This window comes from Solanum stenotomum, chromosome 2 (assembly GCF_019186545.1).
Source record: "Solanum stenotomum isolate F172 chromosome 2, ASM1918654v1, whole genome shotgun sequence".
NCBI lineage: Eukaryota > Viridiplantae > Streptophyta > Magnoliopsida > Solanales > Solanaceae > Solanum > Solanum stenotomum.
This window is the reverse complement of record NC_064283.1, coordinates 63,382,688-63,405,970: the sequence shown is the minus strand read 5'-3', so window position 1 is coordinate 63,405,970 and position 23,283 is coordinate 63,382,688. Positions and strand designations below refer to the sequence as shown.

Genomic DNA, 23,283 nt, shown 5'->3' with positions numbered 1-23,283 from the left:
TTAATTTCTAACATTACTAGAGTTATTCATTGATATATTAAGACATATTTATACTCTATTGAACTAGGGTTTTATTTAATTTACTGTATTTTCTCGACTGTCCAAAACAAATTTCTCTATTTAATCAGATTGAATCGTAATAAATATATATCCAAAAAATAATAATATAATGGTGTCATGTATAGTTGGATAGTAAATACTAAATAACATCATCAAAGAGTTGTTATAGCGAATGAACTCCTCTTAGTCTCCTTTTAATCAAAAATCTCGAGTTTAAATTTTAAATATGAAATAATTTGTAGTAGAGAGTACTTCCCAGAATGAATCCTATGAAGCGCGAGTATAGATTAATCAAATTGTAATACATGTATTGGACATTGGATATATAAAAAATTGTAAATAGCAAAAATAGTTGCAACAATAGTATACAACAACGTAGAAACCAGGATTCATTTGCACAATTTTCCCTTTAAATGGGTTGTTCTTTAAAGCCACGGGCATCAATAGGTATTACTCCTTGCGAATTATTATTTTTTTTATCCTGAAAGACAAAAATTAAAAATCGAAACAAAATAAAGGCAAGCAATAAACCAAACAAACCCCAAAAACTTCTGTGGAAAGATAACTCAAATAAACAAGTTATGTGGTTAAGAAATTTAAATTACTTGTAGAGTTGAATTTAATCTCATTAATATACAATTGTAAAAATAATAATTAATAATCTGATTTTCATCTTTAATTTACAAGCAACCACAAATTCAGTAAAATACTCTACTAACTTCTATGAAAAGACTCAGCCTCGTCTCAATTTTTTGAAGGAAATAAAACAAGATTAGGAATCCATATATAGTAGTTAATGATTTGTAATTTTTGGTAATTATATTTAATTAGGATTAGTTAGTTAAAAAGGTTTTCTAGTCTACTTAAATTAGGATTTGTTAATTTTGGTAAGTATGTTTAATTAAGATTTATTAGTTAAAGTAGGTTTTCTAATTGGGATAAGGGTCTGAAAAATACCCCAACTTTGGTTGAATTTGCTATTGCGATACTAATAATATTGTCAAGGGAAGGGGCTACTTCACCTAATGCTAACTCGTGTGCATGTGATCCATTCAGTTCCTCCATTGTTCGTTGCCACAAAATTAAAAGTAGACAAAGTAGAAACTCTTTTTGTTAGGCGAAAAACGTCAAATGTATCTGTGGACTACTATAGAGCTTGCCGCTCGCTGCCAATATCCTCTAATGATACATTATAATCTATAATATCATCTCTTTTCTACCAAAATCCAAAACAGAATTATTATCTATTTAATCAGAAGGATCCATAATAAATATATATATCTCAAAATATCAATTTCAAAAAATACTATACAAAACAGAATATTTTACATTAAATGGTGTAAAGTATAGTTGGATTGTAAATAGCACAAAGCATGCATGCGGTGCGATAGATAGGATTGCTCCTTTTTTTAATCAAAGATCTCAATTTTGAGTTTTAGATATAAAAATATTCTTAGTAGGGAGTACTTTCCGAACAGATCCTATAGGTATGGATCCAAATTAATCGAGTTTTAATACATGTGTTGAACATCGAATGAAGGGAAAAAAAAGACGGTAAAATAGCAAAAGTTGTTACAACAGTATATAGTGCTAAAATAAGTAGTGGAGACAGAACGTAATGCACGATTTGTCCTTTAAATAGGTCTTTTTTTTTAAAGCGCGGGGCATAACTTGTAGACATTATGACACAAAAGGATAAATTTAGGGAAAATTGTATGAAATAGCAAATTATTAATTCAAATTAAATATTATAGCCATAGTTTATTTTATTTGTAATTCGCAGCAAACATCCCATTTTTTTGCCATCTGGTTCGGTATACAATTAGTCATTTTCGGTATACAATTACCCATTCGGTATACAAATGTATAGAATGTATAAAATGTGTTTGTGTTTGTATAAAGTGAGAGAAAAATGTATATACAAATACAAATACATATATTTTCGTCTTATACACTTATAATTATACAAATACAGATCTTATTATACAAATTACAGTGTATAAATGAATTTATACAAAACTGAACAATTTGTATAAAATTGGATGTATCTAGCGAATTATACAAATCAAAAGTTTCATAGCAAACATAAAATTTGTTATGGAGCACAGTTATGCAAACTATAGCTATAACATACAAATATGATTTTTATGTTTGATATATATGAAAGTTGCTCATAAACTTATGCCTTGCAATGCCTAAAACTTAATACAAAGATAATTCAAATAAAAAGGTTATATGGTTAAGAAATTTAATTTACTTGTAAGAGTTGAATTAAATTTCATTGATAAACAAATTATAAAAAAAATATGAGATTTTCATATTATTTAACATACAAGCAACCATAAATCTATAACATTAGTCAATTTATCAAATTCAGTAAAATACTCTACTAACTTCTATGCAAAGAAATCCATAATTTTGCCCCAAAAAAAGGGGAAAATCATATTAAGGGTTGTTCAAGTTGAGTTCAGTCAAATTTGACATAAAAAAAAAGTCAAGTAACTTACAATGCAAGGAAAAAAAATTACTCCTGAATGCGATGTGGGCTACTGCTTCCCGACTACTAAAAAAAATAGAATAGCCACTAACATATTTCGTAGCTAAATAGTAAAATTGATCACTAATTCTATTTTGCAACGAATTAGCAATAAATTTCTATTAGCTACGAGCGATTTAGCAAGTGAATATAATAAGGTATAGAGATGAATCTTTTGCACAAAATCAAGATATTGGTTTTTTGATTGACATAAATCAGTTTGGGCCTTACTACAAGTATGTGTGGGCTCATTAATGGGCTTTCTAACCACGTACATCTAGGTAAAATTCACACAAATAACCACTTTTAGTTCTTGTATTGAAAAATAGTTATCGTTTTGAAGTCTCAAATTCCAATCCACAAGTGAAATTGTATAACAATGTCTACAAATTTAACAGTTAAATTTAATAGTCTATAATAATAATTATTTTTCAAAAGATAAAGGTGATTAGCGTGCTACGCAAGGTAAATTTGTATAAATAATCACTTTTAAGTTTTAAGTTCTTATAATGAAAAAATAATCATTATGATAGAATTTCAAATTCAATTGCTGAATCTATACCGTATTATTATAAAACTTTTTCGTGGAGTTTGAAACTCCATAATAGGCGATTTTTCAAAAAAAAAAGGCCAAAAATAATCAATAAACGCTATTTCTATTGACAAAACATAAAACTTTTTTTTTTCTTTGTTGGTACCCCCACAGTTTAATAAATGTGTTATAAAGTGGAGTATGGTCGTTAAAGCTTTACACATTTAATTTTAAACATTAATTTCTTTTTATTTTCATACTTTTTTGGTCAAAGACATAAAGCTATTTGCATCTACTTTTTTTTTAAAATAATCTTCAAAAGCTCTCACACCAACTTTAAGAATTAACATAAACAAAATGACAAGAAATGACCAGTTGTAACGCACGACCAATTTGTTCCTTACAAGATTGACCAATTTAAAGCCTAGCTTTTCTTCACCTTTTTTATTTACTTCTATCTCCGTTCATTTTTATTTATTCAGTATAATAAAATAGTTATATTGTGATATTAATCCGACTTATTCAAACTTGATTTAAGCATTTGTTGAATTGTCCTATATAGGGTGTGGGGCAAGATATTGATATTTGGTCTTATTATGTGATTGTGGACGCTCAACACTTTATAAGTTAATTTTGATGGTTGAGTTAAACTCAATATTTATTTTCTTTTCATGTTATAAGTTATACTTATTCTAATTCTTGCTTTATTCTATGTTGAACCTATATACCATGTTGTACATGATCCAATTGGCAAACCTAGCTAGATGCATGTGTAGTGTTGAATTGTCTCAAATTAGGTGGATATGGATATTCGATCCCATTATATGATCTTAGATAATTCTCACTTATTGAACTAGCTTTTTGACTGAATCAGATTTTGGTGACTAATCTTTAATCAATTCTCATTTCAATTAAACTATTCTTTCTTATTACTGAAAAAATGAAGGAAAAAAAAACTATACTTTCTTATTGAAGAAGGAAACATTCTAAAAGTCATTATATTTTCCCCATGAAGTCACCATGCAATAATAATAAATATACTTGTTGTGTAGAGGACCCAACTGCATGAACTACATGCCAATATATAGGATGTGTTCGGAAATGATTTCTAATTTTCTTATGTTTGATAAGTTGGTCAAAATATTTAGAGAATATTATTTTTAAGAAAATATGTTCTTAAATAAGAAAAGGATTTTATCTTGTTGAAATACAAAAAATAAGTTTCACAAATGATATTTCACATTGATTATAACTTGTTAAAATACGAAAAATAAGTTTCACAAATGATACCTCATCTTCAAATATCCACTTACCCGTAAACCCCACCCCCCTAGCCTCGCTGTCACCTCCTATAGAAATTGTCTAGATTATATACAAATATTTTTAGGATAATTTTTTTTTTTTGCTTACATTCTGAACATAAGAAATTCACTTATTTTTCTAAAAAATATTTTCCGTCGTACCAAACACACCCAATATATTTGTATCATTTTCTAATGTTTCACTTATGTATTATCCACGCTTGAAAACTCCAATTTTCAAGATTAAGAAAAGTGTGGTGTTTGTTTGATTAAACACATGAAAATGACAAACTTTTTCAAACTCACTATACAATATAATATACATTACTTATAACTTTTTTTTTCCTAATTGAGATTCACTAATCACTACCTTTCTACTTTTGCCATTTCTTTTAGATATCATATGAAATTAAATTACATATACTTTAATCATGCATATGGTCTTGTCAAATATCAGAATTATATCATTTTCACTTGTCTAAAAAGGAAGAAAAAAGGAAAGAAACATTACTTGAAGAAGAAAACTCTAAGGGATTTTCTTTATTTTTAAAGTTGATAAGCTATCGGATAAGGATTTAATTTTTTTGCATATCTTTTATTTTAATAAGTAATAAAAGTTTTTATGATAAAATCACTAAAAGCAAATGTTGGCCATGGAAGAAAGAAATAGCATGAGATGTAGACTGACTTTTTTGCATTAAGAAATTTACTGGTATTTTATTTGGATATTGTTATTTGACTTAATTTTAGATATATTTTGTTTGAAATTTCATACGATAAAAGTTTAAATGCATTAAATGTGGACAAAAATGATTTAACTTTTATCACATGTGTACGTATGAACTTCAGGTAAAAAAAAATTGAAGTCAAACAAAAATAATTTGAAACATGTGATAAAGTTTAAAAGGAAAATGGTTGAACTTCATTCATATATTTTGAAATAGAAATATTTGAACTTCAATCATATCTATTACTACTAAAATATCACTATTTTTTCTCTGAAATTTCTCACTGAATAAAATGTTCAGTGATTATTTTCATAAATATTTTGATTGAATGAGAACAAGAAAAAAAATAGTAATGTATTCATATGAAAAAACTTAGAAATTTTTTCACTATTTCAGTAATAAGACGTTACTTACCATATATTTTATCAGTGAACTGGTTCAATGAAAAATGTGTAAGAAACTCGTGATTTATGATACAAATTTTTCACTGATCCATGATAAAAATTTTATTTTTAATTATATCAAAACTAATTTCATATACCATAAATATAAAAAAAAAAATCGAAGTAAATATGACTGAAAAAATAGTGACATCAAAGTTAGGTATATGTAGACTTCGATCACCTTTTGCTGATCCAATTTTCGGTAGCAGTATCCACTTTGGGCCCACTTTAAGAATGGGCTTTGTAGGTATTTCATGTGTTATGTTTAGTTTTTTCTCGAAAATTGTAGACAAATAATTTAGAAAAAACTATACTACATAATTACATATTTTATTATGATATATATTATTACTATCTATATTTTAAAAATATTATGTATCTTATTATTAATTAAGAGTATTTTACGTATCTTACACTTATATATATATCTTTGCTACAAGATACACAAGAATAAGGAGAGAGGCGAGCGAGATAAGGGAGGGAGTCAGCGAGATTCGTATGTATCACAGTTACATGTGAATCATATTAGATACATGTATATATATGTATTTGAAGTGATTCACATGTATTTGGGATACCAGATACATGAGAAAGTGGCAAGCGAGATGAGAGAGTGACGAGGGAGGCGAGCGAGATTTACTATGTATTTGTACGCAATAATTTAATCAACTCCTTTAATTTCTTGCAAAATTTTTCTAAATTTTTTTTTAATAATATGTAGAATTATAACATTCTCTTGTGAAGGTTGAAGTAAATTTTGACTTCTCTTCCTTCTTCTTCTTCTTTTTTTTTTTAAAAAAAAACTATAGAGACTAAATGTGTCTAGAAGTTTTTTGAAAAAATAAATAAATAGTATTAGTAGTACTTAGTAATTAAAGATCAAAAGTCATAGTCCTCAACTGTCAGTACTTATTATAACAAAAAAATAAATCTTCAACCATATAGGCTTCATTTAATTAATTGTTGAAGTCAACCCAAAAGAAGATTTAAAAAACATGGATTAAAAATGTCCATTTGTGATTGTTGAATTAAGTTATTTCTTAAGTTGGTGGGACTAACAACGTAATTTTAAAAGTGTATTATAAAAAAGATCGTGTGTACACTAATTTTATTCTTACATTATGTAATAAAAATATTATTTATGATAAATCCTCAATTTAAGATTCAAGCAAAAGCATAAACACAGTATTTAGAAAAACATACACTATAACGAGATTAAGATGGCAAGAAAAATTAAAATAAAAGAACCAATAATTATATTATATTAGTAATAGAAAACTAAGTATAGAGTTAATTAAAGTTGATGGAATTACAAATGGAATTTGATTAGGGTTTCAAATAATTAGGTCATAATTAATATAATTAAAAGATTTCTATGACTTTCTTCTTCTTTTTCTTTTTTGTTTGGATGGGGTGGGAGTGGGGGTGGGGTGGGGTCTCAAATATGAATGGTTAAAAAAATTGGTTGCAGGCTTGAAGCCTTTTTTAATCATTCATGTTCCTTGTTTCCATAAGGTATCTTTTGGATTTAAAATTATATGTATTGGTACAACATATGAGAATTTTATATGAAGAAGTATATTATAACATGTTAATTTATCTTAGTTGATATTCTTATATAATTTTATAAGAGATTTTCTTGGATAAACTTTTTTTAAAAAACTATTGGTGCATGGATACCACAATGCAATATACGATTTTAGTAGAATTTAATAATTTTGACATAAAATTTGAATTTGTAGCAATTTTTTCACTTATTATATACAAATAATTAATCAGAACATAGTAAATTATATTTTCTAAAATTCAAATCTCTAACTCCATTTATGTACATCACAAGGTTTTATTTGTGATTTTATTTTCTAATTTTTGCCTTTTCTTATAATGAAACATTTAAATATTAAGTACTTAATTAGATCCATTTAATTACAACAAAAGGTTATGGGGTATATACATGTTACATAAATTGTGAATGATTTCTAGGAAGTGATCCTCTTATAATCACTATTTTTATTCTTAATTGTTAATTAAGTCCATCAAAATTTTCTTATGGAATTAATATATTAACAATGCATTGAGTTTATGAAATTGAATAGGATAACTAAGTATATTTCTAGTCGATCCTAGCCATAAATCTATGCCCTCTTAAATTCTTCTCTAATCTAAAAAAGTTATTTTTTTTCAACCATGAATCCTAGATAATAAATAGAATTCATTTATTGGCCAAACAATTAGCAATTATGACAAAATTTAATAAACAATCAAACTCGATCATCTGTATTAAAATAGAAACAATCGTTAAAAGTCAATGATCATAATTTTCTACAACCCTAAATTTATAAAACTAGATACACATAGCGTTCACTTCCAACTAATAAAGGTTAATATATATTATACTTTTTCCACCAAAGAATAAAGTGAGATGCACCTAGCAAAAGTAATAACTATAGTTTTTAAATTCTTCATAATTTCATAACTTTAAGATCAATATTACATATCATTCATAAGAAATACAAATACAAAAAATACAAGACTTTACCAAATACTTTAAGTAAATAAAGTGTGATTACCTAATAGCTTCAAGATACTGATAGTAAAATTATAATATAATATTATTAGAGTTAGACCTGTTTTAATTATTGATTTACTCTCTCGGTGTTATAATTTAGACTTTCATATTATACTATTCACACTCCACATAGCTAGTCACTGTCTCATGGATGTGTCGGGAAGTGTTATGTGGAGGAAATTAAATGTTGTCTCCTTATACAACATCTTTGAAAAATTCTAACTTCATAGCTAATAAATTTTTGAAGTTGAATAATTCGATCCAATGATCATTTATTCTAAACGGAGATCCAAATTGAAATTTGTGATGATTACTTAAAAATGGAGGAATTTTAATCATTTCACCGAATTCATTGGTGGTAGGCATGATTGTAATCTTATATGCATACACAGAGCTCGTAACTAATCTATAACAATATTATAAATTGTAAATTCGTACGAAACAATTATTTCACTCGTGCATGCAACAATTTGATTTCGTGCAAGAAAATAAAGGTTCTTCTCCTATTTTTATGAATCTACAAGCTCTCTTTAGTGATCGGGACTTCAACCATATCAATAGTAGTGGTCCTTCTTTCATTGAATCATCATTTGTTTGACAATTTAAACTAGAATTCACTTTAAAAATAAACTTTTGGTCTTAATCAAACTAGCTCATGAATTAAGGACACGTCAGAATGACCAATAGTTACTTATAATTAGTTTCATTCGAGAGTTTAATATCTTCTATTAGTTTTTTTTTTTTAAATGTCGATTTAAACTCATTTCCTTTCACTATATAGCAACGCTAGCAGGTACTATACGAGTCATCTGTCCACACATCTTATTACCTCACATGATTCACCAATTTCATTGAAAACTCTCATTTGTTAAAGCAGGAGCACAGTTGATTCATTCTAACCAAACAACATTATCTATGGTATGTGGATAAACACAAATAATAAATTATGAAAAAAATTTAAATCTTGAATCCATTTCAAAAGTTAGTTATAACTTAGTCATATATACTTCTCTTCTTATTTGCATATAATATACTTTTAAAAGCTCTAATCCTAGCTTGGCACACTATGAAAGTGATGCATCTTTCAAAAGAAGAAAAAGAAAAGGTCTAATAATCTTTAAAGCCCTCACATTTAGTACCAACTTTTAAGAGCAACAGTTAGCAAAATGACAAGAATGACTTACTGTAAAGCATCACACACAAATTTGAGAAGACTTTTTTCTTTTTTTCCTGTCAATGACTCACACAGCCTTTTAATTTTACCAATATATCCCCTCAACAACTTAAATTAAAAATAATCGATAAGTATATAATACATGTAATTCATATATAATATATGTATAATCAGTATATAAGTTAGGTATACAGACTAACATAGGGGAATGTTACTATTAAAAAAAGATTTTTTCAATCGTAAATAAGGATGAGAAATTTATTTTCCAGTGGGACAATAGTGATCATTTTAGTAGTGTGTACAGTGTAGAGTATTGGTGTCAAGTTCATCTAAACCTAATACTTTTCAGACATATCATAAATTTATGCATGTGTAAAATATTTCTAAAATTACAATAATAGTATAAAATGAGCTTATAATTTTAAGAATATAATGAATTCAATACTAAAAGATTTAAAAATTAAACCCATAAAACTTGCATCTTAAATTTATTTTGTCAATTAAAAAAAATAAACGGTGAATTTGATCGAATAATTCGATAAATAACCCCTCAATTTTGGTAGCTTATTGCACTACCTTTTATTTGAGTGGGGAAAAATGAAATCTTTTTTCAGTTTTCCTGTCTCTCATAAAGGGAAACAGAATTTTCTGATTAATTCATTTTGATTTTTTGATCTTTTATCAAAAGAGAAGTAAGTAACAGATTCTCTAATTTCAGTTGAATTAGATTTCATACTGAGAAAGGAAATTATATTAAAGTTTTTTTTCATTATATATGTGGTCCAAAATGCAATAATAAAAAGTTCATGCACTATTTATGAACTAAAAAGTATCATATATAGTTTTAGTGGAGCAGACCTATTGCAAAAACCAAAGTTCCACTATATAAAAGATATTAAGCTAAATATAGGATTTAACTAACTATATTTCTATATTGAACCATGCAGAGGTTAGGTCCAATGTATCTTAAAATCTGCATTTTTATTCTGAATAATGTTATGCAATGACAAAATTGTACTGTAAGTAGTATGGCTTGGCTTAAAAGAAGTTGAGAAGGGAAAGAATGAACTATTATTGTTTTCCAATTTGATGTATATATGAAAAGTTGGAATAAAGTTTATTTTAGAGGTAAGGAAATGTGAGGGTGAATTTAGGTGTGACACATGTTACGTTGTAAGTTAAGTGACCTAACACGTGTTGCTCTTGCACGACTACCAAGTGTCCTTTTTGTCGGCCTGTCAAGTATCCACTTTGCATGGTTGCTATGTCATGTATCGCTATAAAAACTGCTTGAAAGTTGTTTGCTTGATTGTATGTTTCAGAAAATGATTGCAAAGTTATTCAAAGAGTTGTAGGAGTATTTCTCCCCTTGGATGTTCATTAATAGATAATATATCTCCTTAAATATTATATATTAGAAAAAAATCTATGAAAAACAAATTCAAGTAAAAAAAAAAATAGCTCACATATTTAATAATGTACATTTCTAACTTTCACATTAAAATCTCACTAGTAAAATTCAATTGGGACAAAATCTTGATTAAGAAAAAAAATAAAGCTCTCATTTTAGTACCCCATCTAATGAAATCATCGGTTGATATGTTAGAGACATTATATTTCTATCTTGTGTACCAAACTTTTAAATGTTGAGATTGATAATATATTATTGAACGGATTAACTTAATTTTTGTTTGTGTGAACTATTGAGCATCTATTTCACTTTTCTTCTGAAGATCATAAATATAAAAACATATTGGTGAAAGTATGATTTGTTCTATCCCCAATCTATTAAGCAACATTATAATTTAAAAAATTAGCAGTATAATTTATTTAGTTGATCGACATGATATGATTATAAATTTATAACCCCAAATGTAAATAAATAACATGTTTGTGCTCTAGATGTGAGTTAGACAACTAACCAATTAATACTAAATTGAATAAAACAAATTTATATTAATTGTTTCTCAGAGGTATTTGAATGCACGTTTAATGGCATTCTAATGTCTTCATATTGAAGAGGAGCTACATCAAAAAAAAAATTATTATTTCGAGGCTTAAATATATCTTTATTATGTGATCGCACAATTATTAAGGTACTCAATGGATATATTTAATCTATTAAAATTGCCTTAATAGATTTTCAATGTACGTTGATAGATGGGGGAAAAGCTTATCTCATTTTTTCAATTTATAAACCAACGCAAAATCTTATTTTTCCAAGATATTTCATTTTAAATTCTTTCTTTATAACAATCTACTATTTTTGAAAGTTTTACATGAATTTCAATAATACTCATATTATCAACATTCACAATAATTATGACAAACTCGAGATTCAGCCCCTCTAATAGAAAAATTGTAACGACTTGTTTCCGTCGTTATATAAAAGTCATCGGGGAAAGAAATCGGGTCAGAATACTTTTTCGTAGTTACTTGAGAATACCTAGCCTAGTTCAGATTTGGACGAAATCGGAGTCAGTGAATTCTAGGAAGATCTAGTAGTGAATGAGAGACCTGATAATGAATTTGATCACATGAGTAGATAGCTAAGACGTTAAGGAACCGGTACAACTTTACGCAATCGAATTCGGGCGAGTAGATTTCCCGAAACTGATCTTAGCGTGAACGGGTTGTTTCTAAATGTCATGGGATGAAGGTGTGTTGTGAAGTGGGGGTTTGGAACTCTTAATTCGACTCACTGTTTCCGTGCAAGCCACCAGGGCAGGGTCACTGTGGAGGGATGAAAGCCGCCATAGCGGGACAATCGCGACTTAAGTCGGAAATAAACCCCAAAAACATCATTATTCTGCAAACTTCGTTCTTAAGAGTTAGGAGACGACCCTAGGCGATTTCTTGGCAGTTTTCCTCTACTTTTGGTGCAAAAGGTAAGAATTTTACTCCCCTAATCCGTCTTTCGATCCGTAAATCGTAGAATCTTGGTTAAATATTGTTGGGGGAGGGTTTTGGACTGGTTTTTTATGGTGGGAAAAAGCCCCAACGGCACCTTAGGTTCATAATTTGGGTCTTGGGTTTGGGTTTGTCATAATCCGGGTAAATTAGACCTTAATTATTGATCCTCGTTATGATTTGATTGTTTGTAGACCTAGAGCAAGCGGAACGAATCCAGAAAGGGAAGAATCAAGTTTCTTAGGAGGATTCAAGCTTGTTTTTGAGGTAGGTGATGGTTTGATTTCTTGTTTGTGTTATGTATGCTAGCAATTGTTTCATTATAATGTATGTATGTATACGAATGTTGCATTATTGATCACACCTAATGCAAATGAGAATGAATGAATGATTGTATATATGNGGGTCTTGGGTTTGGGTCTGTCATAATCCAGGTAAATTAGACCTTAATTATTGATCTTCGTTATGAATTGATTGTTTGTAGACCTAGAGCAAGCAGAACGAATCCAGAAATGGAAGAATCAAGTTTCTTATGAGGATTCAAGCTTGTTTTTGAGGTAGGTGATGGTTTGATTTCTTGTTTGTGTTATGTATGCTAGCAATTGTTTCATTATAATGTATGTATGTATACGAATGTTGCAATATTGATCACACCTAATGCAAATGAGAATGAATGAATGATTGTATATATGTCATGAATCAACACTTAATTGTATGATTTTGAGAATGTACATTTTGATTGTGATTATTGCTTGTTGGATGGATCTGATGTTACGTTCTAACACACTAACTGGGATCGAATGTCACGTGCCGACATACATATTGGAACGGATATCACGTGCCAACATACATATTGGAACGGATGTCACGTTCCGACACACTAACTTGGATCGGGTACCACGTTCCGGTGCACTAACAGTTTGGGTATAGGTTCCATGAGAGGACCATTGAATTGTCGTGATTACTTGTTAAAGAGAATGTGGAATTGTAAGTTGTTCATGATTGATAATCGATATATGTGTTATATTTTGTATATGCATGTTTACTATGTTGTATATGTTCACTTACTGGGATAGCCGCGTGATTCTACCAGTACATTGTGGTTGTGTAGTACGTACTGATACTGCACTTGCTCTTTCTTTGTTGAGTACATGACATCTTCAGGCGTCTACTGACAGACCTCATCTAAGAGATTAGTGATCGATTCGAATTCAAGGGTGAGCTAGTTCTTCCAGGCCGCCACGAGTTCTCTATATTTTAGGCCGCTCTTTCGGACTCAGACTTTCTAGTTAGATATTCGTATGTTTAATTGGGTTGTACCTATTTTCTTTAGACTTATGGTTCTTTGTTAGAGTTTTGGTACATTGACTTTCAGTTTCTAGGGAATATTTCCGCAATGTTTTGATAGTCGTTGTTAGACTTTTGGAGTTTATGGGAACTCTACTTTATTTCTTCATTTAAACCTGCTTCTGTATCTTTAAATGTGTAGTTCTTGAGTTAGCTAATTAGTATCTTCAGAGTTTTGGTACATTGACTTTCAGTTTCTAGGGAATATTTCCGCAATGTTTTGATAGTCATTGTTAGACTTTTGGAGTTTATGGGAACTCTACTTTATTTCTGCATTTAAATCTGCTTCCATATCTTTAAATGTGTAGTTCTTGAGTTAGCTAATTAGTATTAATGATTCTCCCACCGGAGGGTTAGTGTAGGTGTCAATCACGACGGTCTGGATCGTAACAAAAATATAAGGATAAATTGGATTATTTTTATAACTTTTTTTAGTAGATATTCACTCGAACGATTATATCACATGCGCATTTATTATTTTAATTTGTATAAGAATTTTTGAAAATTTATCGAATAACTTTCCTGAAAAAAATTTATACGCTTCAAACCTTGAATCATACAAATAAGTTCTTATTTTACTTTTAGATTTTAAAAAAAGTACTTAGATCCATTAATTTTTTAAAGAATATTTTATTAATCTAATTTTTAAGATTTTGCTGGGTCTGAAAAATACTTCAGCTTTGGCCGAAATTGCTGTTACGATACCAAACTTTATGGAGAACCTTTTATCCCTGCACTATTTAATAGTGTATTTTAAAGGTATATATGTACCACGTGGACACATTACTATTTATAATGATGCAATATTTATGATATCCACGTGGACACATATATACCTTTAAAGTACACTATTAAATAGTGTAGGGGGGTAAAAGGTCCTTTCCAAAGTTCGATATTGTTATAGCAAATTCAATCAAAATTCGGATATATTTCAGACATTTTTCCCTTTAAAATATTATAAGTATCAATAGATATGATTATAGATAGATTTTAGTAATATAATTTAACCAATTGAATGAGCTTTATAGTCTTTTCTAAGGCCTCAAACTTAATATTTGAGAAGAGATATTTTCTTAGAGCATCTAAAGAGTGTCGAAACGCATTTCGACCTACTTGATCAATTTTTTAAAAAGTCAAAAATATTTTATTTTAAAGAGTTGAGTTGATTGACCAATTTTTAAAAGAAAATAGGCAGTTATATTTGAGTAGTAATAGAAATAGTTTTCAAAAGTTGAAAAAATACATTCTTTAGAGAAAAGGGTGTTATGCTGTGCCATTTTGTCAATTTATATTTATTATTAATGGGAAACTTTCACAAATATTCACTAAAATAATTTTAATTAGGTTTCATAGCTATAGTTTGTTAATTACGATTCATAGCTACATGTTAGAGGGAGGAGAGAGGCGAATGAGAGAGGACAGAGAGTGAAGAGATGTGAGTTGTATATGTATATCTATCAGATAATTTCATATATGTAACTGGTATACATATGTATTTGTATATCTGGCGAGCGTGATTGGGAGAGGGATGAGAGAGATGAGTGAGAGAGAGCAGAGAGTGAAGAGAGACGATTGCATTTGTATATATATCATATAATTGTATTTGTATATGTATAAGCGACAAGAGAGGAGACAGAGAAAAAGTGAGGAGAGGTACGCACATAATTACAACTAAAATTAAGCTGCAAATCGTAATTAATTTAAATTATAGCTATGTTTCCACATAATTTTCCCTTTATTAATCACCGCACAACTAATTCGGATATCACTAATTTCAGGATAGTTTACTTCTAAACCAAACTACCCAAGCTAATATGCAAAAAGTTGTATATAGGTAGCCTATGAAATCAATCCATTAATTAATAATTTGCTTAATATATGTGTAGTTGCTTTCAAACTTCTTTCCTACTTTACACAAAATAAAAAATAAAAAATCAAACCTCCCCATTAAGATAACAAGGTAGTAAAAGCTATATGTATATATTACAAAAAATAGTCACACTCATTATTTTCAACTCAAAATTTATATATGTAGAAAATTTTCAAATACATTGTATTTTTACTAAGTTTGTAAAACTCAACCAACATCATGATTAAAGGAGTAAAACAAAGTTAACACATTGAATTCGCGTGATTATTAATTAATAAAAACATGAAAAATATTCATATTATATTTATTATGGTACTGTAGTTTTCTTAATTAAATACACCCTTTAAACTATTTGATAAACTCATATATATAATAAATAAAATAATATACATTGGAGAACTTCTCCTCTTTAAGTTTAAATATGAGTAAGGAGTCGTTTTGACACAGTGTATAAGAATAATACTATTAAATAAGGTATATTAGTGATGATGATATTAGTTATGTTTGTATTAGTTAATTGTATTGAGATTATTTATTTTGAAGTGTTTTGTTTGGTGTATTAAAATTAACATACATTACATATTTTCTAAATATAAATGTCAAATAGAGTGTGAAAATACGGTGAAAAGAATATGAAAAAAGTTTTGAGGGACAATTATGTCTATCCATATACTCATACATGCACTAAAATCTCTTGCATTAAGTTGATATTATAATTTCTCATGTATTAATAATGCATATCATAATATTAAATATTTTGTATATTTATTTTTATTTTTCTCTTATATAGAAGAGATAGTTTTTCAATTTTCAACATGACAGTTTTTTGCCATATTTAGGAAAGCTTAAGGGCAATTTGGTCCAAGTTTTAATACTTTTCTAATGAATAATATTGTACTTTACTTTTTTGTAGTTGTACTTTTAAAATTTGACATAAAAGCCCTTTCACATTTTACTTTACCGGCGCAAAAAAAATTGTCTACTTTCCATGCATGTGGGCCATTCTTTTTCTTCACTTTCCTTCTATTAATTAATGCATATAATATAGGTCCCACTTTTTATTTCCTTTTCTTTATTTATACCTCATAACTTTTTTCATTTTATTTTTTATGGCAATCATTTTTTTAAATGCTAATTACTTTATTTGTTTACCAAATATGGAAAAATTATGTCTTTTTTTTAGTTTGTTATATATCTAAAAACTGTATAAATATAAATAACACTATAAATCATAATAATTAACAACTAAAATATTTAAAAGTTATATAAAAATTTAATTGACTCTCGAAATTCTATTGGTATCAATTTATACATCACAATAATTAACAATTTAAAAAGTATAAAATACATATAAAAAATCACTTGACTCTAAAAAAATCTTATCAGTGCTACATAAATTGGGATAGGAGAAGTAACATATATGATCTGAAAATTACGTTAAATATTTAAAAGACATAGTAAAAAAAATGATTAATTTTTGGAATTCTATATATGCCACGTAAATTGAAACAAAGAGAGTAACATATATTATTTTTAAAATTATATAAAAAGTACTAACAACTTAAAATCTTTTTAAAATCATATTAAAATTTGGCTAACTATTCAAGTTATATGACACTCCCTTCGTCCCATATTAATTGACTATTATTATAAAAATAGTTGTCTCATATTAGTTGATTATCTTACTAAATCAACAAAACATTATTTAAATTTTTTCTATATTACCCTTGCCGTTAATTTCTTTTGAAAGTGTCACATTTGTTTGTAAAATTCTCACAAAATTTTTTAAGGGTTGAATTAGTAAAATTATTTTCTTAGTTATAATTTTTTCAGTACCATGCAAAATGAAAAGTAATCAATTAATATGAGACAAATGGATATTGAGCCCCATGCTGACACAAGGTCGTGTATCTAGTAACTAATATATGTATTAGCTATACATAAATTTTAAAAGTATCTCAAATAAAGTGTGTGTATATATATATATATATATACCAGATATCGGAGCCCGTGCTAGCACGGGCCCAATATGTATCATTTTTTGTTTCAATTTATGTGACAAAGACAAAATTAAAGAGTTAATCAATATTAATTTAAAATAGTTTAAATTTTTAATTATTGTTAACTATGGTAAAAATTTGTTTATGTCTTTTAACATTCTAAATTGCTAATTATTGTTGTATGATTTGTAATATCTTTTACGCAATTTTCAAATAATAAAGGTTATTTCATCTTTCTCAATTTATGTGGTACTAATAAAATTTCGAGATTCAATCAAAATTTTTTGTCTTTAAAATATTCTATTGTTAATTATTGTATATTATTGTACTTTCTAAGTTATTTTCAAATAATATATATGATTTCATTTGTCCAATTTATGTGTCACCGATAAAATTTGAAGAGTTAATCAGATCTTTTACATATTTTTATATCTTTTGAATATTTAAGTAAATAATTATTGTGATTTATAATATTTTATACAATTATTTAAAAAAAAATAAACAACAAACAAAACAAATTCATCATAGGAAAATTACCAAAGCATCCTTCAATACATCAATAATGGGTCCCACTTTTTGTTTTAAAAAAATATGCATATTGGGAGGATATTTTTGTCCAAAGTGGAAATAGAATAAGTATAAAGCATTAAAGTCTTTTAAAATTTTAAATTGTTAATTCTTATTGTATGATTTGTAATACTTTTACGCAATTTTCAAATAATATAGATCATTTCTTCGTTCTCAATTTATGTAGTACTAAAAAAATNTATACATTATAAAATAGCCGAAAAATTGAATGATATAATTTTTTTAAAAATAACCCAATGAATCGTCCTATCGATAACCCTAATGTTACTTCTACTCTGTTTATTTTTACTTAAATTTAGAAAGATATGCTTCATTTCTACCCTCGATCTTATTGCTACATTTATTTGCTATTTAAAATTGAAATTAAAAAGACAAATGACAAATAAGTTTCTATATTAGCTCACTTATGAGCAAAATATATTATAACAATCTTTACTAATTTTATAACAATACATAAATTGTACTCCCTCCGTCCCATATTAGATGGGCACTTCCAACTTTATACGGTGATTAAGAAATCATTAATACATTGGAAGACTTTACCATTTTGCCCTTTGTTTATATCAATGCACATTGAAATGAATTACAAAAAATACACATACAATATAGGAATGGTCATATTAATTGTAGGGATAAAATGGAAAAGAATTAATTAATTATATCCTAATTTAATAAGTGCTCAAATAATATGAAAAAAATATTTTTAGTAAGATTCTCATCTAATATGGGACGGAGAGAGTAACAATATAACTTTATTAATGTTGATGCCCGGACTTTCTTTACTAGTATATATATATATATATATCCCTAAACTTGTGTACTTAAATCTAGTGGGAAAAAAAGAGAAGAAAAAAGGAAAAGAAGGCGCCATCTAAGATTGACTATCCTAGAATTGGATAATTCTCAAAAAAGATCATATATTCTTATTCTCACTTAAATCTATATATATTCCTACTTAAAAAGAATCTTTTTAATGCTACTCTTTAGGCCTTAAATTAAATTAAAATAAAATACAGTTTTAATTTAAATAATAAAGTTCTACGATTTCTGGCAAAAAATAGAAAAGAAGCCGACCACTGCATAAGTTATTATCCACTCAGAACAGAAGCAATCTTTTTTCTGATCTCCAAAGCAAGAATAATATTGTGAAAGACAATATATTACATTAAAAATTAAAGGAAAAACATGATATGCATTTATGCAAAGATATGGTCACTTAAACATAGTAAATTATAGATAGAAATCGTCAAAGATCACATGAAAATACTAATACTATGACTGGCATACTATGACTGGCATAGAAGTAATAAGACAACTCTCAATTATTATCTACTAATATTCTATTTCTATTTGCGACTTTCATGTCCTCCTATCTAAGGGCATATATCATTGATAAGTGAAAATGTGGGATATCCTATAATCATGATCTCTCCTCATTAATGCTTATTCAACCTATCTCTGCCTTTTATCAATCTTTCTATATCCAACCTCTCACACCTCTTTACTGGGGTCTGGAGCATTCACACCTTTCATTTTCACTGTTCAAACTATCTCAATCTTCCTTCCTTCATCTTGTTTGTGTGTCATATCGTAATTCCTACCTAATCATGATTTCTCCCCAATACNACCACTGCATAAGTTATTATCCACTCAGAACAGAAGCAATCTTTTTTCTGATCTCCAAAGCAAGAATAATATTGTGAAAGACAATATATTACATTAACAATTAAAGGAAAAACATGATATGCATTTATGCAAAGTTATGGTCACTTAAACATAGTAAATTATAGATAGAAATCAGTTATCAAAAGTCAAAGATCACATGAATATACTAATACTATGACTGGCATAGAAGTAATAAGTGTCTCAATTATTATCTACTAATCTTCTATTTCTATTCACGATTTTCATGTCCTTCTATCTAAGGGCATATCATCGATAAGTGAAAATGTGGCATATCCTAATTCTTACCTAATCATGATCTCTCCTCGTTAATGCTTATTCAACCCATCTCTGCCTTTTATCAATCTTTCTATATCCAACCTCTCACACCTCTTTACTGGGATCTGGAGCATCCACACCTTTCATTTTCACTGTCCAAACTATCTCAATCTCCCTTCATTCATCTTGTTTGTGTGTCATATCGTAATTCCTACCTAATCATGATTTCTCCCCAATACTTATTTAACCTACCTCTGTCTGTCATCAATCTCTATATCCAACTTCTCTCACCTCCTTGCTTGGGTCTGGAGCATCCACACCTTTCATTTTCACTATTCAAACCATCTCAATCTCCCTTCCTTCATCTTGTCTGTCACAGAGGTCATCCACACATTGTCCTGGATAACCTCAAACTAATTCTACCGCTCTTAGTATGCCCATACTTCCATCTCAACATCCTGATTTTCTCCACTTACACCTTGATGAACTTGTGAGTTTTCCTCTAACCAACACTTTGTCCTATATAACAAAATTGATCAAATCACCGTACTATAAAACGATGGTACCTTTTTGTTACACAAACCACCGTTCTATAAAACTTAATATAATGTGTGATAATATTATCAATCTTCTCAGACTAAAAAATAATAAATAAAATGATAATTTTACCGACTATAGAAATAGTGGGATGGAGAGTAGTTTACTCGAGACCAAATTTCCCACACACTATTTCGCCACTAACACGTGTCAATAAATGCCAGCTTCAATTACACGGCATACTCCTAGTCATCAATTGCACATCTTTTTCCTATTTTACCCTCCACCCCCAAAAATATAGCCTCTATATCCCTTCTCCTTATATTTGTCTTCACCACCACTCTTTCTCCTTCCATCTCTCCATTTTCCCCCTCTCTCTCTCCCTATCCTAAAATATTCCCTCATTTTCAAATTTTGCTCAACAATTTCAATTCTAAGTCAAAGTTTTTTGCTATTTTCTTGGTGGGTTTTGATCTAAAGTTCACTTTTTTGAGGTTAATTTGTTGAAATTTTCGGATCTGTAACTGGGTTGGGAAGAATCTGTTTTTGGGGTTGTAGGAGTTGCTGATTTGGTGAAATTTTTGGATCTGAAAGTGGGTTTTGAAGAATTTGTTTCTGGGGTTGTGGGAATTTTGAATTGATTGACTTTTGGATTTCAAGTTCAGATTTTTTTCGATGTCGTCAACGTATTGGTGTTATAGATGCAATAGATTTTACAGAGTATGGAGCGAGGAATCGATTGCTTGTCCTGATTGTAACACGGGATTTGTTGAAGAAATTGAGGCTCCGACCCGATCCACGTTGTCCGGGTCACGGCGTCGGCGTATCCCTCCGGTGGTGATGCAGACGGCAGCGCGGAGTACGGAGCAGTCTCCTGCTTCGGGTTATGGTTCCGGGTCAAGTCCGGGTGTTCGTAGGAACCGGAGGAATACTGGTGACCGGTCGCCGTTTAATCCTGTGATAGTCCTTCGTGGTTCTACCAATGGAGGTGGCGCGGGAGGGGAAGGTGGTGGAGGCGGTGGAGGGGGGTTTGAACTGTATTATGATGATGGAACCGGGTCGGGTTTGAGACCTTTACCTACGAGTATGTCTGAGTTTTTACTCGGGTCAGGTTTCGATAGGCTTTTGGATCAGCTAGCACAGATTGAAGCTAATGGTATTGGAAGAATGGAGAATCCACCAGCTTCAAAAGCTGCAATTGAGTCGTTGCCAACAATTGAGATAATTCATTCTCATATTGTTACTGAATCTTGTTGTGCAGTGTGTAAAGAGGCATTCGAGTTAGGCACTGAGGCCCGCGAAATGCCCTGTAAGCATTTATACCATTCAGATTGCATACTCCCATGGCTTTCGTTGCGCAATTCGTGTCCAGTTTGTAGGCATGAATTGCCTTCAGAGAGTCGGGATGTTGTCGATCCGAATAGAGCACCAAGTGAACAGAGTGTAGCAACAAATAATGAGGTGGAGGAAGCTGTTGGATTGACAATATGGAGATTACCTGGTGGTGGATTTGCTGTTGGGAGGTTAGGTAGGAGAGGTGGAGAGAGAGCCCTTCCGGTTGTATTCACTGAAATGGATGGTGGTTTTAATAATAATAACAATAATGGAGTTCCAAGGAGGATTTCATGGGGTTCTAGAGGAAGCGAATCGCGACAAAGTGGTGGCTTTAGGAGGTTTTTTGGTAACTTGTTTTCGTGTTTCGGTGGTGTTGGTTCATCAGGGTCAAGCTCTAGTTCAGATTCTAGGATAAATCAGAGCAGAAGTAGTTCAATGTCATCTGTCTTTCTTGCTACAGCAAGAAGGCGCAGAGGCTGGGGTTTCGAAGCTAATAATGGAGTTAGAAGATGGTAACTTGAGTACCGGTGGACACGACAAGTTTATCATCATTGTAAATACACTGGAAGTGAATGCTGGCTCTTCAATGGCACGCAAGAATTTATTTTTGATATTTATTAAGATGATATTTATGCAAATGAGTTGAAGATCCTATAGCAGGGGTGGATGACATTGGAATATATTAGTGTAAGAATTGGCTCCCTGCAGTGTAATTCTTCCTTTTTATTCTTTTATCTGTCCCCTTTAAAGATTTAGTGTCTTTTAAATTCACCCCCGCTTGTTCGATAATTCTATTGGAACTAATGAAGCTTACATGAATTCTCAGTTTCTTGTATCATGGCTTCTTTTTTACTTGGAAATTCAGGTACGTCCCACAATAGGGACCCTGCAATTAGTCTTGTCTTGATAGTTAAGAGACTTACTTTTGATCATGTAATCAAATTGGTCATTGAAGCTTATAAATTGTAGATTGTTGTTCCTTTTAGCAGAATTCTCTTTGTTCTCTACATTTTGATGTCATTTCTAGAAGTTTGAAAGCTATCTACTATCGTTGATTGATTTCTGCAGAGGATAGACTCTGTACATATGCTTAATATGATTAATGTTGAACGTTTGTATTCTTGGTGTTTCGGTTTGGGAGGGAAGTTTTTTAAGTGGTGTCGACTCATAGGTGATAAACTCTTGTAAGCATCAGTTACAGCTTGGAAAGGTGAAATGAGGTCGAATTAGCAGGCCATGTTATTGCATACTCTGATGGTAACATCAATTAACCGGCTGATAGATATGTTGATTTGCTTTTTGAAAGTTACAGGTTATCGATAAGTTAAAAGTGATTTTGATTGATAAAATGAGCCTATGAATCTTGTGCAAAGTGGGAACCTAATAACTTTTTGATAGGTGTTACATAAGAA

At 29.5% G+C, this 23,283-nt stretch overlaps 1 protein-coding gene across 1 annotated transcript; it reads left to right on the top strand.

Annotated features, from left to right (window-relative positions):
* Positions 1-20,869: 20,869 nt before the first annotated feature.
* Positions 20,870-22,856, top strand: LOC125854668 (probable E3 ubiquitin-protein ligase RHC2A). The gene has a single exon (XM_049534253.1). The coding sequence runs from the start codon at positions 21,212-21,214 to the stop codon at positions 22,385-22,387; it is 1,176 nt and encodes a 391-aa protein (XP_049390210.1). The 5' UTR covers positions 20,870-21,211; the 3' UTR covers positions 22,388-22,856.
* The last annotated feature ends 427 nt before the right edge of the window (positions 22,857-23,283 follow it).

Excerpts from the sequence above, each read along its gene's own strand:
- LOC125854668 (XM_049534253.1), top strand. The coding sequence starts at position 21,212 with ATGTCGTCAACGTATTGGTGTTATAGATGCAATAGATTTTACAGAGTA.